Source organism: Cucumis sativus, chromosome 3 (assembly GCF_000004075.3).
Source record: "Cucumis sativus cultivar 9930 chromosome 3, Cucumber_9930_V3, whole genome shotgun sequence".
In the NCBI taxonomy this organism is placed as follows: Eukaryota; Viridiplantae; Streptophyta; class Magnoliopsida; order Cucurbitales; family Cucurbitaceae; genus Cucumis; species Cucumis sativus.
In genome coordinates this window covers 24,086,921-24,110,409 of record NC_026657.2, presented here as the reverse complement: position 1 = coordinate 24,110,409, position 23,489 = coordinate 24,086,921, and the positions used below count along the sequence as shown (strand labels likewise).

At 35.7% G+C, this 23,489-nt stretch overlaps 2 protein-coding genes across 3 annotated transcripts; both read left to right on the top strand.

Moving 5' to 3' along the window:
* Nucleotides 1–2,823: 2,823 nt before the first annotated feature.
* Nucleotides 2,824–13,050, top strand: LOC101203987 (RING finger protein 10). Of its 2 annotated transcripts, none has more exons than XM_011653287.2 (9): nt 2,824–3,118; nt 3,598–3,641; nt 8,652–9,899; nt 10,186–10,274; nt 10,395–10,497; nt 10,611–10,715; nt 11,252–11,369; nt 12,293–12,469; nt 12,685–13,050. In XM_011653287.2, exons 1-9 carry the CDS (start codon nt 2,932–2,934, stop codon nt 12,837–12,839), a joined length of 2,226 nt encoding a protein of 741 aa, XP_011651589.1. In that variant the 5' UTR covers nt 2,824–2,931; the 3' UTR covers nt 12,840–13,050. The 2 variants fall into 2 exon arrangements, with proteins under 2 accessions (XP_011651589.1, XP_004145702.1); XM_004145654.3 differs by having other exon boundaries at nt 12,682–13,050.
* Nucleotides 13,051–17,057: 4,007 nt separating this feature from the next.
* Nucleotides 17,058–21,154, top strand: LOC101203742 (sialyltransferase-like protein 1). The gene is made up of 11 exons (XM_004145653.3): nt 17,058–17,360; nt 17,458–17,540; nt 18,008–18,094; nt 18,182–18,259; nt 18,339–18,430; nt 18,541–18,742; nt 19,222–19,312; nt 19,391–19,449; nt 19,681–19,829; nt 20,092–20,173; nt 20,241–21,154. Exons 1-11 carry the CDS (start codon nt 17,234–17,236, stop codon nt 20,631–20,633), a joined length of 1,443 nt encoding a protein of 480 aa, XP_004145701.1. The 5' UTR covers nt 17,058–17,233; the 3' UTR covers nt 20,634–21,154.
* Nucleotides 21,155–23,489: the final 2,335 nt, after the last annotated feature.

Genomic DNA, 23,489 nt, shown 5'->3' with positions numbered 1-23,489 from the left:
ATTTTATTTTATTTCAAAATTAAATAATAAAGATAATTAAAAAATAGAATATAAGTATCGTATCAATTCACCGGTAAGTTCTGGTTCTTCTTAGTTCTGGTTCTTCTTAATATTTTTAGTTTTTACTTTTCAGTCTATGTGATAGATCATAATACTTATATTGTTTAATACTAATTTTGTAGAGTAAACATATCAATGTGGAGAGATATTTTAAAAGAAAAACAACAATAGAAACTATAGATGCATCATCTTCAAACAAGAGACAAATACCTGATTTAGATAGATTTTATACAGAAATCAATTTAGAAGAACTACCTGCAGATCCGGGTCTAAGAACTAGAATTTCTTAATATAACTATAATATTCAAGATCAAGTTGCATATCTACAAAGTGTCCTTGTCAACCTCGAAATCATACTTTTCCATTCAAGAAATTTGTGGCAAAGTCAAGACGATTTAATCCAGCTTTGTTTAAATAATATCCTATTTGGTTAGAATATAACATTTCAAAGGATGCTGCATTTTGTTTACGTTGTTACCTATTTAAACTAGAAGTAAGTGAAGAATCAGAAGAGGAATGTTTGGTTAGTGAAGGATTTTCCAATTGGAAAAAGAGAAATTGCAAACTCATGTTGGTGATCTAGATAGTGCACACAATTAAGCTTGAGGAAAATGTGAGGCTCTTTTAAAACAAAATCAACATATTGAGACTATTTGAAATATGATGTCTGACCAAACACGAGCTGAGTATCGAACTCGATTAGGTGCATCAATTGATTGTACTCGATTTTTATTACGGCAAGGTCTTGCATTCCATGGACGTGACGAGACTTATGATTCGAAGAATCAAGGTAACTTTCTTGAATTATTGCGATGGTTATGTAACTATAACAAGGATATTGAAACCGTGACTTTGAAAAATGCTCCAAATAATTTGAAATTGATTACACCTGATATTAAAAAGTATAGTGTACTGCATCACAACAAAGATTGTTAATATAGTTATAAGAGATGTGAGTGACAAACAATTTTCTATCTTGACAGACGAATCAAAAGATATATCTTCAAAAGATATATCTTCAAAAGATCAAATGTCAGTTGTACTATGATATGTGGATGAAGGTCATGTGATTGAACAATTTGTTGGAATCATCAATGTCAATAATATACAAGTGTTTTATCACTTATGAAAGCTATTGATGGTTTTTTTTTCTCAACATGGGTTAAGTATTGCTGATTTGAGATGACAAATATATGATAGATCAAGTAATATGCAAGGTGAGTTCCATGGCTTGAAAGCACTTATTTTGAAAGAAAATGAATGTGCATTTTACATTCATTGTTTTGTTCATCAACTTCAATTAGCTCTAATAAATACTGCAAAAAATCATATGAAAATTGTCGGTCTTTTCTTTACTGCTACAAATGTAATGAATGTTCTTGGAGCATCAGCGAAACGTCTAAGATATTCTATGAGAGAAACATAGCATGAAATTTTTTGAAGTTTTAAATAATGGTGAAATATCTAGTAGACGAGGATTAAATCAAGAGATAATGATTAAAAGACCCAGATATACTCGATGGGGATCACATTACAACACTTTAACGAGTTTAGTTACAATGTTCTCTTCAATAGTTGACGTGCTTGAGACAATTGTGCACAATGGATCAAATTCAGAACAAAAATATGAAGCACGAATTCTAATGAATTCAATATTGTCATTTGACTTTGTTTTCAACATGCATCTCATGAAAAATATATTGGGAATCATAAATGACTTGTCTCAAGTCTTACAAAGAAAAGATCAAGATATTGTGAATGCAATGAATTTAGTCAACCTTTGTAAAGTGGACTGCAATCAATGAGAGAGTCTGGTTGAGATTCATTATTGGAAAGGGTTTCTAATTTCTGCAATAGTCACGATATTAAAGTTCTTCAAATGGATGCTATGTTTTTAATTCGAGGACGAAAAGGTCGAAAATCTCAACCAATTACAAATTTGCATCATTATTGTGTTGAAGTCTTCTATGTTGTCATTGATATGCAACTTCAAGATTTGAATAATCGTTTTACTGAAACAAGTACTGAATTGCTTCACTGTGTGATCTGTTTGAATCTGAGTAATTCATTTGCTGTATTCAATAGTAAAAAACTTAGTCGACTTGCTCAGTTTTATCCAAGAGACTTTTCCGCTATTGAACTCTCTATGCTTGAGGATCAACTTCAAAATTACATTATTGCTATGCATTCAGAGTCTGTTGAACTAAAAAACATTGGTGATCTTGCAGTGAAAATAGTCGTTACGAAAAGAGACTCCGAGATAAATAAATACACTAACCTTCCTATGTTTCATTAATTTGAACTTAATAATTCACTCTCAAATTCGGTTGCATGACATACGCAACATGCTACGTGTATATATATATAAAACTTAGAGCACATCTAGTTAAGACTTAAGATACAAAGGTTAGTTGTTTGAATTGTCTACTCTCTTATCCAATTAAACTTTAGAAAAAAAAACAATTATTTTGTTTGTAGCTAATTGAGTATACTAATTTAGAGGTTTTAGATTCAAATTTCACCCTATATCCTTACTTGTTTAATATATTAGATGCAGCTACCAAAATGATATATGTATATTAATGTAACGGGAGAGCTGAACTTTTTGAAGTCTCAAAATAATAATATTAGGGTTGGAGTGATGGTGGGAAGGAAATAAAAACGAACGTAATGTTGAAATTTAGGGGTCAAATAATATGGAAAGGAAGGTTGGAGTGATGGTGGAAAGGAAATGAAAGGAAAGGAAAGTCGGTTAAATAATAAATAATAAACAATAATAAAAAGGGGAAATTGAAATTAAATTGGAGGACGATGAGCGAAGTGGCCGAACGCTAACGACGAACTCTCTTCTTGTTCCGCTCCGAGATTTTCATGTCCATCCTGCCTTCTCAAATCCAGGGTTCCACTTCAACTTCTTCTTCCTCTGCTTCCTCTCTAAACCCTAATTCCCACCATGGACCTGATTCTCTCTTCTCCTTCTCCTCTCCCACCCATTCCTTTCCATCCTTGCGGATCTCCGACCCCCAATCTCCTCTCCCCGACTCCTCCGACGTTTCTGGTGAGTTTCTTTTTTCTTTTTCTCTGTATTCGGATGCTTATACCTCTCTACAATGCTACTATATTGGAACCACTATTCAATTTACTGGACAACTTTGGTTTTTCTTATCACCCTTTAATCACTATACCTCTCGCTGCTCACGTTGCTCTATGGTGTTATGTTCTTCTTTCTGCATTTGACTATGCTGAAGATTGGCCGCTTGGGTCACGTTTACTTGGATTACGCAATTCGGATTTTTCTATTCACTAGGCAATAAGGAAGTAGAATGGATACGGGATATTACCTTTTTAGCTGTGTTTTCTGATTCTAGTTTTTAAGCTACTGATTATCGAAACGAGGGGCGTTTTTATACCATTGTTGATCATAAAATATGATTATTTCTCATGTGCCATTACTTTTAAGACTGGTGTGTATTTGTATTTTCTAATATCATTTACAGAGAATAGCTATAATTGGTTCATTTCATTTTCTTTATGCAGGCTCGTCATTGCAACCTGCAAATGGTGCTGAATCTTCCAAGAAGGTATGCTGTATACTGGTTACTTGTTAGTAATTTAGCCTGTTAAGTGGGTTGGTTTAATTATCAACTATGCAATGAAATTATAAGTCCTGTAGTGCAGATATCGACTAGTTATATTAGGTGTTTTTTTCCTTATATTACAAGAAATAGTAAATCATTTTGATTGTTAAAAAATAAATAGAATTAATTGGTTTTTGTAGTACGTCGAGAATGATCATTCCTAAAGCTGAGCATTTGTTTCATCATATATTAGGTTCAACATGTCTGTGCTGGTGTCTATGACTAAGTCTTTCTGTAATTATTCTTTTGATCTTATTTTATTAGATTGGTGGCCATTTTCTTTTTATAGATTGCCTCCCTTCTGTGGGCTCTCCCTTTTTTATATGACCCTAATTCTTTCACTTTTTATGGCTGAAAGTTTGGTAAAAGAAGTTACCCATGAATTAGTTTTTTGACGTGTCATGTCTGTTTTCCTAGACTTAATGAAATAGATCAATCTTTTGGCATTAGAAGTATTTATATAAAAATACAAAATGTTCCATTTTCCTTTAAATAAATATTGCAAGTGGTGGCTTAGTTAGGAAAGGACATTATATAGGATTTATTAAGTTGTAAGGCGGCTGGAATTCTTCATGGTCCTTTTACATTTTGTATTAAAACAGATATGGATATTTTACTCACAAGACAACATGATTTTTTTTTTCTTGACTATGTTCTTTGAGAAAATGTCATATCTGCATATTTAGTTATTTTACTGTATTTTCATTGAATAATATTGAAAGTAGAAACAAAGAAGACACAAGTTTACGTGGAAGCCGGAGTACCGGGAGAAAAACCACAATATTTTTCTTCTTATTTTCTAATAAAAATACAATAGGTATAAGAGGGGAATAAATAGAAAAATACAAAGCGATAAAGAAAGGAAAAAATATTTAGGTCAAATTTTCCAATGGGCTAATCCCACTCATTCCAACACTCCCCTCGAGTTGGGACGTAAATATCAATGATGCCCAACTTGCCAACATAAAAGTCAAAGTTTGGTCTGGTAAGCCCCTTGGTGAGGACATTAGCAATCTGTTGGCTTGAAGGGATGTACGAAATGCATATGCTCCTACTGTCAAGTTTTTCTTTGATGAAATGTTGATCAATTCTAACATGTTAAGTTCTTTCATGTTGAATTGGGTTGTTGGCAATAATAATAGTGAGTTCATTATCACAAAAAAATTCATTGATGTCTCACTCCTAATGAAGATCAAATAGGACTTTTTGGAGCCAAATTTCCTCACACATTCCCAAACTCATAGCTCGATATTCAGCCTCAGCGCTGCCCCTGGCCACAACTCTTTGCTTCTTACCCCTCCAACTTACAAGATTGCCCTACACCAAAGTACAGTATCCTGAGGTAGACTTTCTATCAACAATAGATCTTACCCAGTCAAAATCAGTATAAGCTTCAACACTTCTTCTGTCGGTCTTCCTAAATCTCAGACATTTACCAGGAGTTTCTTTTAAATACCTCAGAATCCTGTTAACCGCTTCCATGTAATCCTCATAAAGTGCTTGCAGGAATTGACTGACGGTGCTCACAACATAGGAGATGTCAGGCCTAGTGTGAGATAAGTAAATCAGCTTCCCCACCGGGCACTCTTATTTTTCTTTATCAATAGGAACCCTGTCACCTAAATTTTCGAGTTTGACATTGAACTCAATGGGTGTGTCAGCAGGATGACATCCTAACATACCTGTCTCAGCTAATAAATCAATTGTGTACTTTCTTTGGGACACTGAGATGCATTCTTTGGATCTAGCAATCTCCATCCCAAGAAAGTACATTAGATTTCCCAAGTCCATGATTTCAAACTCAGACCCCGTCTTCTTTAGTTGAGCGATCTCATTAGTATCATCCCTAGATAGCACAATGTCATCGACATAGACACTCAATACTTCAATTTTTCTATCTTAAGACTTTGGTGAACAAGGTGTGATCGGAGTGCCCCTAATTGTACCCTTGAGACTTGATGAAAGTGGAAAATTTGCCAAACCATGCTCTTGGTGACTGTTTCAACCGGTATAAGGACTTCCGAAGCTTGCAAACCTGATTATTAAATTGAGCTTCAAATCGTAGAGGTGGACTTATATACACTTCCTCTTTAAGATCCTCATTCAAGAATGCATTCTTAAGATCAAGTTGCTATAGGGGCTAATCTTTATTCACTACAACAGACAACAAAACTCTAATAGTGTTCAAATTTGCAACAGGAGAAAAAGTCTCAGAATAGTCAATTCCATAGTTTTGAGTGAACCCTTATGCAACTCGCTTGGCCTTATGTTTGTATCTGCTTTGTACTTGAGTGTAAACACCCCTTTGCATCCAACGGTCTTGTGTCCCTTAGGGAATGTGCAGAGATCCCAGGGCTTGTTCTTTTCCAGGGCTCTCATTTCTTCCACGACAACAACTTTCCACTTCAGACACTCTAAGGCAAGGCAGATACTCTTGGGTATTGTGCTAGAGTCAATGGTAGAGTCAAGGCTGGCAGTAAAAGCTCTGAGCTATGGTGAGAGATTCTCGTATGACACATAATTAGATACAGAGTGTTTTGTACAGGACCTACTACCTTTCCTTAGTGCAATAGGAAGATCAAGAAATGGATCATACTTACTAGTATTTCCAGAATGGTTCGACTTAGTTTCGTTTTCAATTTGTTCAGTAACAACCTTGTTCTCATTGATCCTGTCCTCTCTGTCTATAACAACCCCATCAATATTGCCCTGTTCACCCATATCTTCCGGAACAGCAGTCCTGGACCTGTCATTCTCACCTGCCTTATTGTCGGTACGTGAGTCAGTTGAATTCGTCTCAGACTTGTCATCCTCACTCATTCTGTTATTATTGTATGAGTTAATGGACTTAGTCATACCTTGATCTTTTATTGGTTCAAAATCTTGGACTGGAGCCATCTAAACAACAGAAGACTCAACTCCCTTTCTGAGATTCCTCCTATAGTAGGTTTTCCAAGGAACTTGATTTGTGGGGAGGACTGTACTGTGAGGGTAGGGTCAGGTAAGGTAACCACAGTAGGACAAGTAGACTTTAAGGGAAGTATATAGTTAGACTCTTTCCTCACACTCTCTCCCTAAAGTAGGCTAATGGAAAAGAAAGGGTGATCTTCAATGAAAGTGACATCCATGGTAGCAAAGTACTTTCGTGAAGATGGGTGGAAGCATTTATAGCCTTGTTGGTGCAGAGGATACCCAACAAGCACGCAACCCTGAGCCCTAGGAGTGAATTTAGTATGATTAGGACCATGACTATGGATATAGGTTGTACACCGAACACCCGAACACCCGAAGGGCAATATTAGGGATGAGACGGGTGAAGGGATCGGTTTCTTTGAGGCAATCTAACAGTGTTTGGAAGTGAAGGACACGAGAGGGCATGCGGTTGATGAGATGAATGGCAATGAGAATGGGATCACCTCAGAGATAGGAAGGAAGAGAAGTGGACTACATAAGGGAATGAGCAACTTACAAAAGACTCATCCTAGAAATGCTACTAGAGGAGGCATCATCATCAAGCAAGTAAAGAACCCTATTGTGTCAGGCAGTGCCAATCATTCTCCTCGAGCTCAAGTCCTGAAAAGAAACAGAATCAGATAAGAATGTTTATTTGCAGTTTAATTCACAAGTAATCTTGCTAATCGGCAGAAGATAATTTGAAATTCGTGGCACATATAACACATTGTGGAATGAGAACCCGTTAAAAAATGAAATATGCCTTTCTCGCCAATGGGAACCAAGGAGCCATCAACAATTCTTATCTTCTCATTCCCAGCACACGGAATATAGGACACAAAGTGTTTAGAGGGACCGGTTAAATGATCTGTGGCGCAAGAGTCCGGGATCCAAGGATTCTTATCATCAATACTAATGAGACTTAAGGATTGAGGTATACCTAATTGCACAATAGCTTCAAGTGTGGTTGTACTAACATTTTCACTCACATAGGAAGAGAATAAAGTATAGGGAACGAGGTTACCTGATTCTCAGAATACATAGGTACAGGAGTGTTGGATGTCGTCTCTAGGTTAGCGTCAATTGTTGCAATCTGTTGTTGAAGCCCTTTCAGTTGCTATTGAGCTATTCCTGAAGAAGAGAAAGCTTGCACATTAGGGTTGGAATGTGCCGAAGACTCACCAACCTCAAATATTGAGTGAATTTGAGAGTTCCTAATATCTGGATAATAACTAAGGTCATTGGGTGGCAGAGTATACAGATTTGACTGCAGAAGTGGTGGTGACTGGCCGGAGTTAGGTGGCAACACATGAATCGACATGTGGGGGACATTACAGGCCGCAGATGAAGACAATGGTGGCACAATTAGGTCGGTCGGCGGCATCTGAACAGGATGGGCCAGCGCATGGGTGGCATGTGGATGATTTCTTGTGGCGCGACGACGATAAAATCTGTGGAATTATGTTCCTCGATGTTTTCTGAAGGCAGTTGAACCATTCGTTCATGGCAGCGTTGATCTGAGCATCGATGGTAGTGCTAAAACCGGCGGCTGGCTCCTCTATTTGATTTCCATCATTAGCTGTGTTGTTTAGGGTTTGTTCAATGTCTCGCTTTGATACCATCTTGAAAGTAGAGACGAAGAACACACAAATTTACATAGAAATCCGAGTACCTGGAGAAAAATCATGATATTTTTCTTATTATTTTCTGTTAAAAATACAATAGGTATAGGAGGGAAATAAATAGAAAAATACAAAGAGATAAAAAAGGAAAAAATATTTTGGGCAAATTTCCCAATGGGCTAAGCCCACTAATTCTAACAAATAACATATTTATGACAATAGTTGGTGAATTTTTTCGTTCACTAGAGTAGACTAGGCAAGTCAGTCAGGTAGTTGAAAATGAAGATTTTTTAGTGTTGGTAACTTAAATCATTGTTTCTTGTGGACTAATAAATGGAAATGAATAATTCAATCTTAGTTCATGTACTTTGATGTATAGGTGAGTGATTCAAACACTCTAAGTGATTTGAAGATGCCAGCTCGGCAAAACACTGGTACCCAGTTGCAGTGTCAATCCAGTGGACATGAGGATGGATCAGTTCTACCAGGGAGTAAAATGTCATCTACTCTAAATTCTTCTCATGATCAGCAAAGTGCTAGGTCTGCAAACTCTCATGGCAATAACAAACGATCATCTGGAAAAAAAGCCCAAATCACAAATGGCAACCATTTGCTTAATTTTCAATACGATCCCATTTCTCGTCCTCATCCTCGAGCCAGAGCTCCTCCTCCAAGAAGACCACAGAAGATAAAGCCGTATAACAAGGATCTCTTTCTGCAGGCTAATTACAAATTTGTGGTATTAGATTCAGGTTATTATACAGATGAATATATGGATCCTGATAAAATGCTGCATTGGGAGGATATCGTATGTGTAAGGTATTCTACACCATCACTGGTCCAGTGTCCTATTTGTCTGGAGCATCCACTCTGTCCTCAAATTACCTCATGTGGACATATTTATTGTTTCCCGTGCATTTTGAGGTATCTGTTAATGGGCCAGGAGGATCATAATGGTGACTGCTGGAAAAAATGCCCTTTGTGTTTTGTGATGTTGTCTCCCAAAGATTTATACACCGTTCATATTGAGCTGTTGAAGCAATATTCTGTTGGTGATACTATAGATTTTATGCTTTTAACTCGCCAGAAAAATTCATTTGCCATATCATGCAAGGATAAGCAAGAGGATGATATCAGGTCAAGTGACAACGATCAAATCTATGATTCTTTCTCAAAATTTATATTTACATCTGATGTGGATCTCTCAGTTCGGAAAGCAGTGTCTTATCTAGATGCCTGGCTAGCAAAAGCAGAAGCAGGGCAGGTAGATGACCTTGAAAAGCTTCCATACGTTTGTGCTGCATTGGAACAACTGGAGCAGAGAAAGAAGTATTGGAATGAACATCAGGCTTGTTTTAAGCATAATGACTATCAGATAGGGTCTAATGTGCTCCTGCCAACTGACAGTACTAGCAGTGCTGGCTCTAGAGCATGCAGTTCCAGACGTGAGGCTTCTTCCATTGATATTAATGAAGGCTGCAAGTTTCAGGGTAATATAGTGCAAGATAAGTTGAACTATTCTAATCCTGTGAATCAGAATGGGGCTATGGATGAATCTTTAGAACTTCAACAAAACTCAAACGAAATTAGAGATGCAAAGGACAAAGACTCGTACAATTTTTACCAGGTGAGAAATGCTATCATCTTGCACCTGGACATCAGTTAGCTTTTGTACATTACTATGCCATTGTATGTTTATAACTGATCAGATACGTCAAAGAAATACTGGCACTGATGTATTTGTTGTCCCTTGCTTTGGAGTCCCTATTTGTATAGTGTATTGCATTGTTACTTTCAAATTTTATATTAATAAATTAACTGAAGCAAGGTTTCCTGGGAACTGGTAATTTCTTATGGTCCATTTATCAATTTTTTTACATGCATTTTCCTTACCTGCCATCTATTTATTTTAGGCTACGGATGGCCAGCATATCATTCTCCATCCATTAAACATGAAGTGTCTTTTACAACATTTTGGGAGTTACGATAGGCTGCCACTCAGGTTTGTATAGATACTAGGACAAATTATTTCTTTCTTGCACATTTTGAAAGCAAAGGATTGGAGGTCTTGGGTTTTACTAGTTTTAATTATATTATCTCATAATTGTTCCCCTGTGTGTAGAATAAGTGGAAAGATTTTAGAATACGAAACGGTGACTCAGACGGAAGCTACAAGGAGGCGTTATCGTTATTTAAGTCATTTTTCCTTAACAACATCATTTCAGGTATGCTCATTCTTTAACAGTGTCATTTCAGGTATGCTCATTCTTCAATTTTCGCGAACAATTTCTATGGGCTAAAAAGTCGTTTATAATATTTTCCCCATAAAACTTTTCAGCTCTGTGAAATTGATTTGACCAACCTATTGCCTTCGGTCTCCATGATTCCCTTCATGGATGAGATAAAGAAGCGTGAGAAGCAGAGGAAACAACTTGCAAAAAAGGTATTTTGTGAACTTAGCCCGAGGGCTATTTCTCTTCTGCTATCCATTCACTATGGGCTGATTCACAAGACTTATGCTTACCCTTTCAACTTCCTGATCCCCCGTATTTATAATCTCCCCATCTTAAAAGCTACTATGCAATTACAATTAGGCCCCTATAATGTTCCGAATATAATCTTATTGATTCTAATATACATTCCTAATTATTAATTACAAATATTGGTGTAGTTGGTAAGTTCCCCGTTCTTTCTAGTTCAGTTGGTCGTTTCCCCTTCAATTCCCATGTACGCAAGCCATTGCTTGTTTCCTTTTCAAGTCAGCGTTGTTGGACTGTGTGACGTTGTGGTTATTAAGTCATAATACTGTATTTAGTACTTGTGATCTAAAAGAGGTCAGTATACTCCATATCCCATTTTAGATTAATGGCACTAATGAAATCTCAAGCTAACATTTTAATACTTCAGTACTGTATTATGAAGTTGGTTTATGTATAGCGTTCCTTGGTAATCACAATTCACAAATTTTCTTATTATAAGATGCGAAGGGAGAAGATCAAAGAAGAGGCTTCTTCAACGTGTTCTTTGTCAATGATGGCCAGTTCAGGAAGTTCATATCATCACAATACTCCAATCCTTTCTTTGGATGACTTTGAAGGTAATAATTAACCTTCTGTCACATTGCCCTTATCAGTCTGCTTGTGCTTGAAGCTTAGTGATGAATTCTGTCGTAAATGTAGACTTGTAACAATACTTTGTTCTTCATGAATTGAGAGAATAAAACTGAAGAGTTGACTTACGAGGTTAAATTTTCTGTTCTATAAGAGAAGTATATGCTTTTAGGGCTATTGAAATTCTAGTCATGTGCAAACAAAAGAAAAATAGTGTAAAATTTGCATTTGTATTTTGTAAATTTTGGTTGATTTACAAAATGTTGTGAATGAAGAAAGGGGAAAAAGAATATACTCGGAATAGCGCTTCCAAATAAGCTCTAGGTTAGGGGATCTTTCTGTTCAGAACAATTCTTTCTCTTGAGAGGATGATGGGGTTTTCTGGTTCTCTGAATTTACTGGGTGGTTTGTCCGCTTCTTTAAATAAGGACTGCGACGGTATCGTGGTTACTGGTGGTTGTTTTTAATGTATTATCTCTTCCAAATATGTGTGTTTGTGTACACATGTAATTCTACTTTCAGCCTTTATAGAATTTAGTCCGTTGGAGTTAAATTTGGATATCAGTGGATTGCATGATGGCATGGGGCAACAGAATCAAACCCATTGTACTATGGTAATGTCTAATTTTGGGTGTTTTTATAATTGGATTTACTACAAATGGTATTGCATCAGAAAATATTTGTCAACGGTAATTGACATGTCTTCCCTTTCCTTTCCCTTGCGGTTGGATGTTCAAATTCTTAACCTACATTGGTTGTGTTAGAAAGAAAAAAGTTCACTTTTCTCTTTGGTTCCTCATTGTTTGGTTTGAAATTGATAGGTTATTCAGTCTAACTATTTTTTGTTATACAATCATGGATTTGGTTACATAGTTTATTGATATTAATTTCTTTGATAATTCATCTCTAGCTTTAGGAAGTTCTCCTGTGACATCATCGAGCCCTCCTGTCGGAGGAAGGCAACTATTCTCAAGTGTTACGAGACTGGGCTTCGCTGCCGCACATGATTCTCCATCCTTAAGAATTGAGGAAACTGATTCTCTGCACATTCATGAAGTGAAAAGTGATTTATCAGTTGCCAGCTCGGGTACTTATCTAAATGCCTTTTTGGTCTTGTTCATTGTATATAGCATTTATTAGGAACAACTTTTGAGAGTGCTTAAATAATAGTTTGAAGCTTAAAAATGTGTTTATAAGCATTTATTAGTCCGTAACTTCTTTTTACTAAGGCTGACGATTGTGTTTGTTGGAATTTTCATCCTTGGGCTCCTTCTAAACCATGCTTGTGTATTTGCACAGCAGGCACGCAGAATGCAACTCCATCGTTTGCTAATGTAATATCGAGGGCGAAGTCTGGAGGAAGTATAGAATCTCCAAAGGCGAATGAAGTGGTGGGAAAGAAGGGGAAGAAACCGAGTCGAGTTCTGTTATCCACTGCAGGTGGACGGCGCTATTGAATAGTTTAAAGCGATCCTCTCGATTGTAATAATAATGGTATTTGCAATTTCAGATGTATTTAAAATCTATATGTCCATTTGCACTATCGGGCATTTGATTAAAATCTTAGAATTTGCTTTTGGTAGTTACAAGTTTGTGTTTAAATAAAATGGTTTGTTATTGTTAATCTATCCTTTCTATCCCACTGACAATAATGCTGAATTTGTACAATTCTATGTTTAAATATTTTTATCCTTTAAATATTCGTCAAAATTTTACTTGCCAATCCAATTTTATTTTACATACAAGGTTTTAACTAATTAATTTTTATATATATGAGGTTTGAATTAATTAGCCCCACGTACCTATAAAACTCATTGTGCAGAACTCACTCTGCATAGTGAGTTTATAATATAAATGAGTTATATATGTATGTATGTGTGTTTATATATATATATTAGGGGCATTTCTCAATATCGCAAAAAAAAAACTAAAACTATTCATAAAGTATGACAAAATCTATCCAAACCTCCATGATTTTAAGTTTTTTATTCTATATTTTGTAAATTTAGTTTCAATTTTATAATAATGTATATGTAGTTAGCGAAATTATTTTAAATAACAAAACTTCTTATTGTGCCTCTCATCCGTTTATAAATAATTTGTAAATATATCATTAAAGTTCTAAATATATGACTTGGATACTTCTACTAAGTTTGCGTTGAGTACAAGTTTTTCTCTCACTTGTCCAAGTGTAAGTGAAGCGAAATGTTTCTTGGATAAGTCGGAGTCGAATGGAGAGAATTTCTTATCACTCTTAACTAAAACACCTACTTCCAATTTCAAGTGGTGTAAATCTATACAATATAATTATAAATTAATGTATGCTAATTCTATTATTACTCTAAGGGGTTCTGTAGAAGAGGGAATGGAGTGGAAGAATTATAGAATGCAAACTAACTTGCATTAAAGAAATGTGCGCGAAAGTCTACGCATTGTAGATGATCTAAGAAATGCAATATGCCTTGATGCGATATATATCATTTAACCTCTTTTAAATAAGGAAACCAGCCTCTCGACAACACCACATTTGCTTGCCTATCGAGATACAAATGATGGAAATGCGTTACACGATATATATCTAAGTTTCCTTATTTATAAGCATCACATTTCCTCTCTAATTAAGGCAAGCAACCCTTTTCGGTGCCTAAACGCAACACTTGTTCTTCTTTGGAGACAAATGATGGAGGCAAAACAGTAAAACTAAGTTCATTTCCAAACTCGTGTTTAATGGAGGTTTCTTTACATATTCTCTCGAGTAGTTGGTGACCAGTGCTTGCTTGATTCCTTCTCTAGAAGAGAATCAAACGTGAGACAATATCTAGACATTTCAACATCATCTTGTTGGCAATTTAATGCTTGTATGACCGGTTGTTGAAAAAACCTCAACTAGTACCAAACTCATGTACATATCCGCAATGGAAGTGGTTTGAGGTAACTACCAATTGTTTGGACGTTAGTTGCACCATGTTAGCATATGAATATTTACAAATTCATTACATTGCAAAATTGCTTAGGTGTGTTAGATGACACGTACATCAAGGTCAATGTTAGTGTAACTGATCATCTAAGGTATAAGACATGAAATGATGAAGTTGCAGCAAACGTCCTAGGTGTTTGTGATATGAAAGGTGATTTTGTGTTCATCTTAGTTGGCGTGGTGGATGTAATGCACCAACAACAACGCAAAAGTTCTTTAACATGAAACATTCTTTTACACTGAATGATATTGAAAGAGTGTTCGAGTTGTTGAACAGTCAATGAGCAATCCTACAACGGAAGTCATAACCCAATTCAAGTCCAAGTTTAATGTTGAATGATAATGGCTTGTTGTCACTTGCACAACCTTATAATTAGAGAGATGACTAACACTGAATTCTCCGACTATTTGGATGAGGGTGATTCAACCTACGCCCCAATTGGAGGTGACGACATTCATTACATTGAGACCTCGAATGAATAGAGTTAAAGAAGGGATGAATTAGTGCATCAAATGTTTAGTGAATAGGAGTTACGTAATTAGTAGTGTCCTTACGGTTATTTAACTATTGTAAATGCATAGGGTATTTTTTTCATTCGAATTACTAGTGTTTTGTGACATGTCTGCAATAGTAACACAATTCATGTATGTTCATGTTATGATCACTTAATGATAAATTTAACCATGTACAATTTATTATGTTACATACTATCACCCTTATGTTACTCATTGTTTAACGTGTATATATACGCTAGAATGACAAGTTCTTCAAGAGCACCCAAACGTGTTTACATGATAAGGTAATCCTAATCCTCAGTCCAAAGATCTAAGCTATTAACATAGCAAGAACCTTTGAAATAAGCAACTAACACCTCCTTATACTAATTTAGATCAACCAAGAGAATGTTCGGATTAGATTACCTTTGATATCATAGATATAGAAGCAAGATTTGAAAATCTTGTTCTAAATTGAGTCACTCCACAATCAAACTTGATAAATGTTAGATTGAATGAATTGTATGCATTTTATCATAAAAATTGCAAAAAGTTAAGGGAAGAGTCTCAAAATGAGATTTCAAATTGTATTCTTCTTGCAAGTGGAAGGATAAATACATTATATAGCCTTGTAAAGATCTTCTATTTTAATGAAAATACTAAAAAGTCAAAATAAAACATTAACTAAGCTTTCTATCTTCCAACCACTATCTTTAATACTAGCCTATTAATGATAGTTATCCTAACTTGTCAAACTAAAAGAATTGAAAATACAATAAAAATATAATATTAACTAAATCACATGGTCGTCAAAGTATTAGATTCATGGAAGCTGAATGTGTACCCCATAGTCCGCTTCAACCGAGAAAACATTGACATCCAATATTCCAAATGGTCCCTTATCTCTTGTATTAACATGTGGCACATGGAATTGAGGATGAACCGACCTATTAATTCTTGTACATGAAGAATGAATAATTGATTAATCTTTGATGCCTTCAATCTTGTAATTGGTTTGTATGGAACATCATGATTCTTATCAAGACTAGAGAGAAAGAAGCCAAATTGGTGGAGTGCTTGGTGGAGTTACTCTCATATGGTGGGTAGAGATCAAATAACAAGACCTTCCAACCTGGGTACTTGGCACAACTACAATAGATGATGGCATAGAAGTTTTCAGGGAGTAATATCTAGGGATCATCGACTATAGATTATCATATCAAATCCCTAAAAAAAACCTACCAAGATATCGAAGAAATGCGAGGGCTATCATACAGTGGCTTCAGATGGAACAAAGAATACCAGTGTATTATCGCAGAATGGGCGAAATTGTTCGATAGTTGGGTGAAGGTATGCATTTTACGACAACTTTGTACGTTTATAATTCCAATCAACAATTAATCTATTAAAATGTTTGCACAGAGTCATCATGCAACAAAGGGCTTCTTAAACAAATCGTTTCCTTATTATGATGACATGTGCTATGTGTTTAGTAAAGATTGGGTTGCAAGAGCACGATCAGAGACATTTGTTGATGTAAAGTTTAATGTGTCATGTGGCTTCGATGGTGTTCCCCTTGATGATTCACATGATCTAGAGATCCCGATGGTGTCTAGTTAAGGATTGGATATGTCACCTAATGACCTGTTGGGATCGAAACACGGACATGTCGGTCAAGTGCAGGCAAAAATGTTTCGAGTGAAAGCAAGAGGAGACGAGGTGGCCAACTATCCCAAATGGTCGAGGTCATTAGGAAAGCAATGGAATTTGTAAATGACTAGTTGAAGGTGATTGCAGATTGGCCAAAAGAAAAATATGCAGTAGAGGTCAAACTGCATGGAAAAGTCGTCAAATGCAACATAACACAAACTATAATAATCTACATTTTAAACACAAATTATAATAAAACACTATAATAGTCTATACCAAAATACAACCTATACCAAAATACAACCTAAACTATAATAACTGGTATCAAAAGTATAATTCTCTACAGAGATGTAGGATCTGTCTGAATTGAATTAAAAAAAGATTTTTTTTTTTTTTTTTTTGAAGAAACTCATGTTTACATTCTTTTCTAAAAATGGTTTAAAATACATTTAAAAATCGATTTTGATTATCTTCTAAATACTTTAATTTTCTTCTTTTCAAAATAACTTATTTTCTAAATTAAAAATTAAAAAAAATCAATAAAGAAAAGAAAAAGGAAAAACAAGGAAGATCGGAGAGGGTTGGAAACTGGAAACTGAAAACTGATAGATGTACCCGATTCAAGCTTCTTGAATTGCATAGGAAGATCGGAGTCGCAGAGTGATTCGCTCTCAGTAGTCCCACTTCCTTTCTTCTTCCACCTTTCCCATTCAAGAAATCCGGTTCTCGATGAGATCTCTCAAGCCCGCCTCCTCCAACAATGGCGTCGGCAGAAGGCTTACGCTTCTTCATCTTGTTTGCGCCGCTGCACTTTTCTCTTTTCTTGTTTTCGTCATTCAATCCTCTTTCTTTGCAGGTTTCTCCTCCTCCAATTCCTTATGTTTCCCTTTACCACTCATCTCAATTATCATCGTTTCTTAGCTGTGTTTCTCTTTTCTTCTTTCAAATTTCAGGTTATCACCAGCCTCTTGTAGATCTTAATAGGGAGGAGGTTCGGATTTTGTCGGATTTTCAGTCCAACGTTCAGCAATGCGTGGTTTGTATTATGCTTGCCTTTACTTCAATTGCTTTCATTTTCTGTTCCCCTTTTCTTGTTGCTGGACCAAGGGAAAGAGTTCTGCTCATATGATCATTTCAAATGTAGTTGATTTCTGAATCAAGTGGATTTATTGATTTCAATGCTATGAATTATGGTACTGTTTGTTCCATGTCCAATGCATCCTTATGTTAGTTATGCCGTCTGATCTCCACTTTTGGTTACTTGAAGGCAGAGATTTGAGTGTTTCTTTTTTCTTTTTACCCCTCCAATAACCCTGACTATGAAGCCTGTCATGACAAATCTCACGACCTACTGTTTGTACATATCCTGACAATATCTACTGTCTTTTCCTATACTGCATCATAGTTTGTGTAGTATTTCAAACCCTTGCATTATCTATGCGGATTACTCTCTGCGGTTTCAATAATCTTTTGAACTTCATCTGATCATAAAATTGGGTATAGGCAAACCGGGGGCTTGGACTCACTGCACATATCATTGACCACTGCAAGTTGATTCTCAAGTTCCCAGAAGGCACAAATAGTACCTGGGTCTCTCTCTTTCTCTCATCTGTGTCAATATGCATCTCTGTTCACTCATTTTCTTTGTTGCTGATTTGTTATGCTTTGTACTGACAGTATAATGAGCAGTTCAAGATTTATGAGCCTTTGGAGTACCCGTATGATGTGTGTGAGGCAATATTATTGTGGGAACAGGTTGGCATTGGTCATCTTCGAGTTATGCAATCTCTTAATGAGTATTCACATCCATTCTAATGTGTGTTGAACTATACAGTACCGCAACATGACTACTGTCTTAACAAGAGAGTATTTGGATGCACGGCCTGATGGGTGGTTTGATTATGCTGCAAAGAGGATAGCTCAATTGTAGGGTGACTCTCATCTTATTCCTTCAAGTCAATTTCTTCTGGTGGTTTTATTTGAACCAGCAACTACAAATGTTTTTGGTGGATTGAAGTCTATTGATCTTTGTGTAGGGGAGCAGATAAATGTTACAATAGGTCTCTTTGTGAGGAACACCTAAATTTGATCCTGCCATCAAAACCTCCTTTCCACCCCCGGCAGTTTAAAACCTGTGCTGTTGTGGGAAACTCTGGAGATCTTCTGAAAACAGAGTTTGGTGATGAAATTGACAGTCATGATGCTGTTATACGGGATAATGAGGCACCTGTAAATGAAGTAAGCTAACTGCACTAGCCAATTCTTTCAATTATTTACTCGAGCATTATGTGTTGTTTATTGATTTATTAAAGGGCTTATTGAGATTAGCTAGAGTCTTTTACTCAGAAATTTGTCCTGTAAATAGTAAATTGAAGAACTCTTGCTGTGGACATTGATGCCTTATGCATTTGTTTTGACTTAAGGCATTCTTGCACACCTACAAATAAATTTGGTACCCACAGTTGTTTCCCTTTCCATTTTTCCAAGTTATCCCCCGCTGGTTATGTGTCACTATAGACCATACTCATCAAGAAATCATCGAAAAGACCAACATTTATTTGTTTAGAAAGATTTAGTTGATTGATTCTCCGTAGTTTCTTGTCTTTGAACAAGACACTTAATACTTCACATTTTGTGACATTGATTGATTCTCCTCTGTGATCAAGTACTCTGAAAGATATTAGATACTCATAATTGATCCATATGATTCCATGTAGAAATATGCCAAATATGTTGGTCTGAAGAGGGATTTTCGTCTTGTTGTAAGGGGTGCTGCTCGCAATATGATTGCAATTCTAAATGGGTCTGGTAAGGTGTCTTATTTCTGTTAATATTAATTCAACTCTGTTTAAGATGTTGGGTTAAACAATTTCTTTCTCTCTTCAGATGACGAGGTACTTGTTATAAAGAGTGTGATTCACAGAGACTTTAATGCAATGATTAAGGTAAAAAGCTACTTCATATTCTCATGTGGCAAATTGTCTTATTACTGTACAGTAGTGCTGACAGAAGGTGAGAAAAGATGAAAGCAGTATGAGATTTAGGAGATGAGCTAGTTTTGAAAATTGTAATGATTTTACTGGAAGGGAAAGGTTTGGTTTTCACAATTGTTTCTCTTCCTGGATGCTTTGGAAACTCTTACCTTTTGTAAAACATTTGCATGTTTAATATTGCAGCTTATTCCAAATCCAGTTTATCTCTTCCAAGGTATTGTTCTACGTAGAGGTGCCAAGGGAACAGGAATGAAGTCTATTGAATTAGCCCTTTCTATGTGTGATATTGTTGACATATATGGCTTCACCGTTGACCCTGGCTACACTGAATGGTAAGTTTAACTTGCTGTTGCACTCAGTTAAATTGGCCTTCATTTTTCTGCTCATTTACTCGTGAATAGAGTAGGTGACTTATTTCCTAGAACTTTTATGTCTTCACTAATTACCTCACGCAATTTGATGTAACTCCCTTGTATCAGTTTCCATTTATATTAGGCCTAGGCATCTTCTCTCGACAAAGTTATTGCTTGCTTGCAGGTTGTCTCTTGTGTTCTCTTTCTTACCACTAACAAGTTGAAATTATCTCTGGTCCAGGACAAGGTACTTCTCCACACCCAGGAAAGGCCATAATCCACTTCAAGGAAGGGCATACTACCAGCTATTAGAGTGCCTTGGTGTAAGTTCTTTTAATCTCAAAAAGGTGTAACCCATGTATATATACTCATTTGGCTTGGGCTTCTCAGGTTATAAGGATACACTCTCCCATGAGATCTGAGAGGAAGCAAGATTGGTCTGATGTTCCAGATCGAGAAATGATTAGGATGGCTCATGCTGCGGCCTTGAGCTTGAAGAAGAGTCAGTCAGGTCAAGGTGGTGATTTGGGTCAGTTTGGAAGCTGTAAAGTGTGGGGCAATGTGGAGCCTGGGACCGAAGGTCCTATCTCAGGATCCCCTGATATGAGTGATTCCAGGAAACACTCGAGTTATAGTAAGTGGGAACTTACACCTTTCAACAGTTTGAGAAAAGAAGCACAAGACCATTATAAGCAGATGGAAGGGGTTTCCCTGTACAAAATGGATGGCAATAAGTTGGATGATCTTGTATGTGTGAAGCATTCTTTGGATTCTGTTGTGTAAGCATAGTTGAGAACGATGCGCTATGCATCAATACCTTATTTCGATTTAGGATTTACCCATTCCACATGTCTAACTGGGTCTCTTTGCTATTTTATTGTGTAACACCTCGATATATATGTACTTGTTAAGAGAATGCCTTTCTGGCTAGCTACAAGCAATAGAGGCAAGGTAAGGTAGAAACCCAGTTCTTTCTGAGAGGGTCTATGAGACATCGTGAGCCATGGGCAAAAGATGATTTATCCTACTTGGGTTTCCAATGCTGGACTTACAGAGCTCTGTGAACTGACGAAATGACGTTGGGTCAGGATTAGGATCATGGGAAGCAAGAAAATGGAGTCACGTTATTCTTTGGGTTTGTTTCTAAATAGGTTGTAAAGCTTGTATTTTATCCTCTGAAAGAAAAGTGTATCATTAGTTATTCTTGGAATTATTTGTACAAACTATTTAAGTTAAAGTGTCCATTTTCTTGTTTGGCTAATGCAACAAAAATCTAACTATCCAATCCAAATTATTCCATTGCATTTTATCATTTTCATTCACTTACAGTGAGGGTTGGCGAAGACTTGATTAATTGAGTTATGCTTGCGTTATTGACTTGATTAATTGAGTTATAAATTAATTGAGTTATGCTTAAGATAAATTTCATCTGTTTGAAATTCAATTGTCAAAATTATTCGTTGATGGAATTGAATTATTTATCATCAACTTATAAAATTGGTTAAGCCGGATGGTCAACACTCCCTTAGTTACATTAATTTGAATGGTTAATTATTGCCTATAACACTCTTGGTGGTATGTTATAAATGTTTGAGGCATTTGCAAAATAATTTAGGATAATAGAGTCTATTTCACTACATTTTTTAAATTGCAAAAGTAACAAATTTAAAAACAGGTAATCCTTCGATATAATTAATTACTTGTGATATTTGTCATATTCTCAACAAAAAAAAAAAGAGGTGCTATGAGTTCAATTTTTTTTTTTTGTTATCTGATTCAATTTTTCTAAATTTTTTTTCTTCTTTGCATTGAACTTCAACCAACCATGTTAATGCCTTACCATGAAAAAAGATTATATGTTTTAGTTCTGAGAACTTTCTATTTGTTTTTGCTCAAACTTCTAAATTTCGTCTTTGAATTATGTCTTCAATAAGATATTGTAAGTTATATAAGTTGAATTTATGGTTTTAATCCTGCACCCTTCGTTGTTACTTACACTGCCAAAAGAAAAAGAAAACTAATAAAATATTGTAATTTTTAAACTTAAAATTATTGTAGTTTTTAACGTTTAATAGATTTTTGTTGAAAGAATTGTTAAAATATTATAAAACATATTCATCCAAAACAATTTATATATTATACGGCTGGTACAAATTGATAAAATTGCAAAGCAACAACCAATATTAGACTAATATTTTTCTTTTAACTTTTATCTTCGATTAATTTAATCAATGGTGAATTTTGTAAATGATGAAAGTTGTGCAGAACCTTATTTCATAAAAGTTGGTCAATATTGTTTACATAATTTTTAAAAGATTAAAATTAGTGGGTAAATTAACCACCGGTCTAAGATAAAAAAAAAAAACACGAAACTTTTACCCAAAGGTATAGTATAATTAGGTGAAATTGAAAGTATGAAACAAAGAACAAAATACATATTTATTTCGGATGAGTTAACGTTTATTTGGTCCCTGAAGTACACTTAATTTAACTTACAAATATGTGGATCCAAACATATTAAATTTTTAATTTTTTTGTTTGGTGATTGTCATCTTCTCTCTTTCCATCCCATCTTCTTCATGTCACATTGTCTGTCTAGTCGTTACCCCTTCTTTGTCGAACCACGCCACGATGGCGTCTTCATCTTCCTTCGATGAACCATGTAATCATCAACAACTTTATAAATGTAAATGATTCAAATTAGGAGTAAATTCATCTCCTGCTTTATTTATTTGTATAGGTCTTGTATTTATCCTTTAATTCTTCTAATGTAAAATCACATAATATTTATCAATACAATATTCTCCACATGGTCTCAAAGACTAAAAGTTTAACCTAGCTTTCCTTTAATGTCGTCAACCCTGTACCTCATTTGTACTAGTCACTGTCGCTCCTCTCCGCCACAAAGCCCGTCATCGACGACATCGTCTCTAGATTGGTCCAGTTTGTCTTCGTTCGTCTTTGTTTCTGTCCATTCATCTTCGTTAGTTAGTCTTTGTTCGTCTATTTGTAAAAAACTTCTCAGATCTCATCCGTTTGCTCTTTTGTTTGTCTCTGTTTGTCGAAGAACTCTATGTTCATCGTCGTTTCTCTGTTAGTCGAAGACGTCATCTCTAGATTTTGCCTGTTTGTTCGCGCTCGATATTCCCATATCGTCCCTCTGTTCTTCTTTACACCGAACAAATCTATACCAATTTCGACCAAGCTTCTCGAATTCACTCAGATCTGACTAGACTATTTCTTAGATTTGGCTTCCTGATTAACTTCAGTTCACAACAACTCAGTCCCTTCTGTGGGTTCCTCAAAATCTAGCTTCAATGGAGAAAAACCATATTATTTATCCTATTAGCACAATCCTTGATGGAACCAATTATCTCACCTAGGCAAATCAAATGAAAAACTTGATAATTGGACGAAAACTATGGCGTACTATAACTAGCGATATCATCAAACCAACTAAATAGGATAAGAAGGATGATAGTAAGTTTATTGAATTCATGCCTCGAAGATTGGGACAGTAAAAGTCACCAAATTATCACCTGTCTTGGTAACACATCTATCCCTACTATTCATGTACAATTTGATGCCTTCAAGGATGCTAAAAGTTATGGGATTTTTTGTCTACACGCTCTAAATTTA